The sequence below is a fragment of the Octopus bimaculoides genome, chromosome 23 (genome assembly GCF_001194135.2).
Source record: "Octopus bimaculoides isolate UCB-OBI-ISO-001 chromosome 23, ASM119413v2, whole genome shotgun sequence".
Classification (NCBI taxonomy): domain Eukaryota; kingdom Metazoa; phylum Mollusca; class Cephalopoda; order Octopoda; family Octopodidae; genus Octopus; species Octopus bimaculoides.
This window is the reverse complement of record NC_069003.1, coordinates 23,355,502-23,362,512: the sequence shown is the minus strand read 5'-3', so window position 1 is coordinate 23,362,512 and position 7,011 is coordinate 23,355,502. Positions and strand designations below refer to the sequence as shown.

Below are 7,011 nucleotides of genomic sequence, written 5' to 3'. Positions count from 1 at the left end.
ACACCATTTTGAGCATGGCCGTTGCCAGCACCGCCTGACTGGCATTCGTGTCGGTGGCACGTAAAAGCACCCACTACACTCTCGGAGTGGTTGGCGTTAGGAAGGGCATCCAGCTGTAGAAACTCTGCCAAATCAGATTGGGGCCTGGTGTTGCCATCCGGTTTCACCAGTCCTCAGTCAAATTGTCCAACCCATGCTAGCATGGAAAGCGGACGTTAAACGATGATGATCATCATCATCATCATAAAATAATGTATTTATTCCAAAACATAGCTTGTGTGTGTGTGTGTGTGTGTTCGCGCATGCGCATGTACAGAAAGGGAGACAGAGAGTAAATAGGTTGTGTATCAAATGTGTTTGTATTTCTACTATACGTATAATTATTTCAAGGTTGCTTATATTTACTGGGTTATTTATGAATATATGTATTCTTATGCATGTATACATGTTATCACCTGCAAACAGAGTGGCCACATTAAAAATGTCGTTGCATCAATCACGTCAGAGAGCAACTTCATCTTCCACACAAAAATCCAGTAGAAGGGAAGAAAGAAAAATAAAAGTTTCCTGAAGTTGTCTCCCTTCTTATAGCCTCTTCGATTACAGTTTAGCTGAGAGAAGTCGTCCAGTTGATCTGTGACTGTCAAACTAAATAATTTTAGATTTTATATTGTAAATTCAAATCCCTGCCAGTACTGTCTTTATCTTTCGAACTCTTATTTTGTTAGTTCTGTTTAGCCTCGGTTCAGACCTGATCATGTAGACCTGGTAGTTAATATAACACCCCAGCTATGAGTATCTTGTATATTCTTTTCTACTCTAGTCACAAAGCCCGAAATTTTGGGGAGGGGGGCCAGTCGATTAGATCCACCCTAGCACGCAACTGGTACTTAATTTATCGACCCCGAAAGAATGAAAGGCAAAGTCGACCTCGGTGGAATCTGAACTCAGGACGTAAAGACAGATGAAATACCGCTAAGCATATCTTTCAAGACAATAGCGATGTAATTTGAGGGAGATTTGGTTGTTATTTCTAATAAGTTATGTGACCACATTGGGGCCTCCTTATTGGCTGAAATATCAGTTATCGATGTAATCGACTCTTCCCCTCCTCAAAATTTGTTAGGCTCACAGCAAAAAACTTTTATTTTTCTTTCTTCCCTTCTACTGGATTTTTGTGTGGAAGATGAAGTTGCTCTCTGACGTGATTGATGCAACGACATTTTTAATGTGGCCACTCTGTTTGCAGGTGATAACATGTATACATGCATAAGAATACATATATTCATAAATAACCCAGTAAATATAAGCAACCTTGAAATAATTATACGTATAGTATAATTGGCTGAAATATCAGTTATAACAACCATCCTTCAAATACCTTGTCTCTATGGTTGATATCAATATTATTTTGACTAACAATTTATTGAACAATATTGAAAACATGTACCAGCTGAGTATTGGGGGAGGGGGGGTCGATGTAATCGACTCTTCCCCTCCTCAAAATTTGTTAGGCTCACAGCAAAATTTGAACCCAATATTGATCTATCTATGATACATCTCTTAGGAAATGGTTGGCACTCCGTCGCTTACGACAGCGAGGGTTCCAGTTGATCCGATCAATGGAACAGCTTGCTCGTGAAATTAGCATGCAATTGGCTGAGCAATCCACAGACACGTGTACCCTTAGTGTAGTTCTCAGGGAGATTCAGCGTGACACAGAGTGTGACAAGGCTGATCCTTTGAAATACAGGTGCAACAGAAACAGGAAGAAAGAGTGAGAGAAATTTAATGCTTCTAATAAAGGCCTGAAACAAGGCCTGAAATTTGGAGGGAGGAGGTAAGTCAGTAGCATCAACTGCAGTACTTGAGTGGTATTTTATTCTATTGACCTTAAAAAGATAAAAAGCAAAGTGAACCTCAGCAAGAATAGAACTCAGAACATACACAATTGAAAGAAATACCACAAAGCATTTTTTCTTATACTGTAACCAAATGTTGTTTTTGAACTTATTTAACATAAACCTGTTCTTAGCTTAGCAGATTAACAAACAACAAAACAGCAATAATCCTTTCTACTATAAGCACAAGGCCTAAAATTTGTCAGGAGAGGGCCAGTCAATTAGCTCGACCCCACTACACAACTGGTACTTAATTTATCGACCCCAAAAGGATGAAAGGCAAAGTTGACCTCAGTGGATTTTGAACTCATAACATAAAGACTGATGAAATATCGATAAGAATTTTGCCCAGCATGCTAACAATTCTGCCAGCTCACCAGCTTAAACAAACAGCAATAATATCAGATAAACAGGCAGTTAGATGTTTGTTAGAGTAGAAAGAGTGGTAGATAGATAGGAATACATTAGAGATAGTGGCAGATGGACAGATGTATGTTAGAGTAGAAGCAGTAACAATACAACTGCACATAATAGTAAAATGTAATTAACAATGAAATAAACTAGGAACTTTATTTACAAGAGCCAGGAAGAACTTCAATAAAATAAGGTAACTTTGATGACTGAGATATGTTCTGGATATGTTGTGGAGAGATAAATGCAAGTTTACTTGATCATTGAGTGAAAGGACCAGTTTTGAGGGTGATAAGCTTGCTTTATCAAGGTTGAGCTGATTTATAAAAACAACCTATAAAAAAAACCTTATAAAAAAACTCTTACAATGACAACCTATTGTGGAGACAGCAGTTGAAGCAGAGTATATGTGAATTAGATGTGGCCTCATGTGCCTGATGACAAGAATGTAAATCTGTAGGAGATTCAATTCTATACTCTTCAATAGGCAGTAAGATAAGATCACTAACCTGGTCCTTCATAATTCTTTTTGAACTCATCGTTAATCACAGTCCGGTTGATTTTTTCCAAAGGGCTACGGGCCTCCGGAGACTGGCACTGAAGTACAATCTGTGCTGGGATGTGGATCACCGGGAGAGTCTTAGAACGCTGGAGGGTACGTCCTTTAATTCTGCAAAAGATAAAAGGTACATATAGACTTTATTGCTGTGAAGGGATGCGAAACAGATGACAAGGATGGGACAGAAAGAAAGAGACAAAAAATATGAGAGTGAATGGGATTTGTATGATGGCACAAAGAAATATCTGAATGGGTTGAGCATAAATACTAGCCATGTGTGCGGCAGAATTTGAACTCAGAACATAACGGCAGATGAAATACCTTTACGCATTTCGCCCAGAGTGCTAACATTTCTGCCAGCTCGTCGCCTTAGTTTCTAAATAGTTTCTGCCTACCAAATTCCATTACAAGGTATTTGGCAAAAACACACACACACACACGTTTCTTTTATTAATGATTTCTCCCCACTCCACTCATATTTAGTCCTTTCTGTTTAGCTTGGAACAATAATCTTCCAAAATTTATCAAGATTTCCAAACCTTCTCAGTTTAAACTTCCAAATGACACCAGTGATTTTCTTTTTGCATTTTCTAGTCAGCAGCAAAGGATCATAGTAATGTTATTAATAATTTCATCATTGCCAGATTTTAAATCTTAGACAGATTAGTTTCATCCTCATTATAACTTATATGTGTGCTGTGTTGTAGTTTGTAATTTGGTAACAAAAGGCCTCTCTTTCAGAGTGAAAGACAAATTTATGATGCTTGTGTACAAACAGCAATGTTATTTAGTTGTGAAACACAGGTTGTGAGTACAGAAGACATGCAAAGACTAGACAAAAGATGAAACTTGCATGTTCTGCAGGATGTGCAACATCAGTGTGCATGTATGGCAAAATATGAGTTGAGAGAAAAATTGGGCATAAGTAGCATCAAATGTGGTGTGCAGGAGAGAAGACTGTGCTAGTTTGGTCAAGTAATGCGGATGGATGAGGACAGCTGCATATAGACGTGTCACTCACTTGAAGTGGATGGAACTTGTGAAAGAAGGAGACCCAGAAAGATAAAGGATGAAGTAGTAATGGCTGATCTCAAGATGCTGAACCTTATGAAAGAGTGGACAAAAGACTGAAATGATTGGTAATATACTGTACTTGGAAGACTCAGCCATCTCCTCCACAACTCATCTTCCTGCATCAGTCATCTAACACTCTTCCCCCCATAACTCTTCTAACTATGGAATTATCTATTTAAATGCTGTAAATGTAATGCTAATACTGCCACATCATCTCCTCCTCTCTAACCCACTCCTATTACCTTCATTTCCCAATCGATTGATATTCACCATTGGCCACGCCTCCATTTGTGTGCCCTGTTCACTGCATACCCTTCAATCTCATCTATCAAACACATTGCAGAACGCTTCATCATAAGTCATTTGTGTAGCACAGAATTAAATGCTTTGGTAAGTTGAGATAGATAAAATCCCCCCATGAGATAGATAAAATCCCTGCCAATCTATAATTCTTGATGTCTTCAAGAAATTCAATGAGTTGATCACAGCAGCTGGAATTAGGAGTAAATCCAAATTGTGAGGTTGAGTTAGGTAATGAGAATTTCACTGTGTCTCTGATACAAATCTCTATCAATTTTATCAATTTAATGATATGGCAAGAGAGACTGACTCAGCAACTGACAGTTGATGTGTAGTCACCCTTTTCAAATAGGAATACGATGCTGGCAATTTGTTCAAAATTGAAAGAGGAGTAAAAGCTGATACATTAGAAAGAGGCCACCACATTTGAGAAGCAGATAGGCAACACCATCAAGACCTGAGGAAGCATAGTTGTCCATGAGCTTGAGGTGGCATTGAGTGGAGCATTTCAGGTGTAAATTCAAAAGATGTTCTGGATTTTGGTGTCAGTAATGGTGGAGATGGCACATTTGGAGTTTCAACAGTAAAAATGCCTGCATAATATACAATAAGTTCTACACATTCTTTGAGATCATCAGTAATCTAACCTGTGGTGCAACTGTGGATAGTCTGAAAAGTAAAGGTCTCTCTTTCGAAAGCACATACTTCCAGAATGATCTACTTACCTAGGTTGGTTGTAATGTGTTGTTCAAATTTAGGTACTACTCTTGTAGTCATTTGTTTTTTTATAGAATTATATGTTGTTATGCCTTCTATTATCTTTTGTTGTATGTAATCTCTTTTCACATTCTGTATTGTGTCATTCTCTCCTAGCAAGGAAGAACTACTACAGCCTTCCAAATTTGCACTTAAGAGATTTCTAATATGTTTTACTTGACATCAACAGCAACAACAAAAACCAATAACAACAGAATGAGTAAGTTTGTTTTTTTTTCTGTGACATAAGCATCTCTAGCTTACCCCCACCCATAACCTTTTCAATGAAAGAATACAATTTTCTCTAAAATGTCTTGAAGGCAAACTTGCTGCCATTCATGAAGTTGCATAATGGAATTATTTTCAGGATTGAATGAATGAACCTCAGTACTGACAAATATATATTTTATAGGAATTTGACTTTGAGCAATGATTTCTGAATATATTAGCACCGTTGTTGTTGTTGTTGTTGTTGTTGTAATTGTTTCATGAATGAATTAAATGAATGAAATAAGAAATATAAATGATTTCTAAATTGCTACAACTGCTTTGAGTTAAAATGATTGAACAATAATGATAGGAAGATAAACAAGATTAGAGTTCAATATGTATCAAAGAAACTGGCATTCAGGGAAGATTTACTGGGATAGCTGAAGAACTACAAGTGACATATTGCAGTGACAGCAGATTCAAGTCATTAATACGTTGTGTCAGGAAGAAAATCTTGTGAAAGCTGACTGACTTGATAAAATTTCAAACTGCCAGTGGAAAAGGTGGATGGTTTGTGTCAGAGGTGATATGGTGTATTCTAGGTCTTGTATATTCTTGTCTAAAACACTTCTACAGAACACAGAATGGAACAGCTTATGGTAAGAACTAAGAGTAGTGATTGAATAGACTATGGGTTCAGGTCCACTTGTGTTAAAGTTTGATGGAGTATAACAGTGGGTATAACATAGTGGGTATAACAGAGTAGGAATAACAGAATAGGAATAATAATGCAGGAATAACAGTGAGAATAACAAAGTGGGAATGACAGAGCAGGTATAAAAGAGTAGGTATAAAAGAGTAGGTATAACAAGGTGGATATAACTGGGTGGGTATAACAGGTTGTGTATAATAGGATGGATATAACAAGGTGGGTAAAACAGGATGAGTACAATAGGGTGGGTATGACAGGGTGGATAAAATAGAAAGTGCATAACAGAGTGGGAATAACGGAGTGGGTATAACAGGGTGTGTAAAACAGGGTGGGTATAACAGAGTGGGTATAACAAGGTGGGTATAATAAGGTTGATATAACAAGGTGGATATAACAAGGTGGATATGACAAGGTAGATATAACAAGGTGGAAACAACACGATGGATATAACAAGGTGGGTAAAACAGGATGAGTACAACAGGGTAGGTATGACAGGGTGGATAAAACAGAGAGTGCATAACAGAGTGGGAATAACAGAGTGGGTATAATGGCGTGGGTATAATGGTGGGAACAACAGAGTGGATATAGCAGAGTGGGAACAATATAGTGAGAATAGTAGAGTGAGAATAACAGTGTAATATTTATATGTTTGATAATGTAATATCAAACATTATACAGCCAGTAATATTACAATCAACAAACAGCATCAAAACCATCAAAAATATCAACAAGAAAATCTCTCAGAATCAATAAAATACATAAAAACATTTTGCTTCATTTACGTCTGTACTTTTGTCTGTTGTGTATCCCTGACGTACCCAGATAAACATCCACCTTGATGTAAATCCACAAAATAGACTATCTGATGTAGCATATAAAAAACACATATATCATATACATATATATATATATAATAAACACAGACATATATATATATACTCTTATTTGTTTATGTGTTTCAGCCCAAAGGCTGTGGCCTTGCTGGAGCACCATCAGTGAAATCACCTTTTCAATGCCCATTCTTATGTGATTGGCTTTTGGTGAAGGGTGGAGTTTGATATTGCAGCCCTCCTTTGTGTATGTCTATA

General features: G+C 37.3%; 1 protein-coding gene across 1 annotated transcript in view; it reads right to left on the bottom strand.

Annotated features, from left to right (window-relative positions):
- Positions 1-7,011, bottom strand: part of LOC106877829 (uncharacterized) — a 201,270-nt gene that overhangs the window by 101,648 nt on the left and 92,611 nt on the right. The window contains exon 2 of the mRNA XM_052976058.1: positions 2,822-2,982. Within this exon, the coding sequence (XP_052832018.1) occupies positions 2,822-2,982 (161 nt within the window). The remainder of the gene's footprint in view (positions 1-2,821; positions 2,983-7,011) is intronic.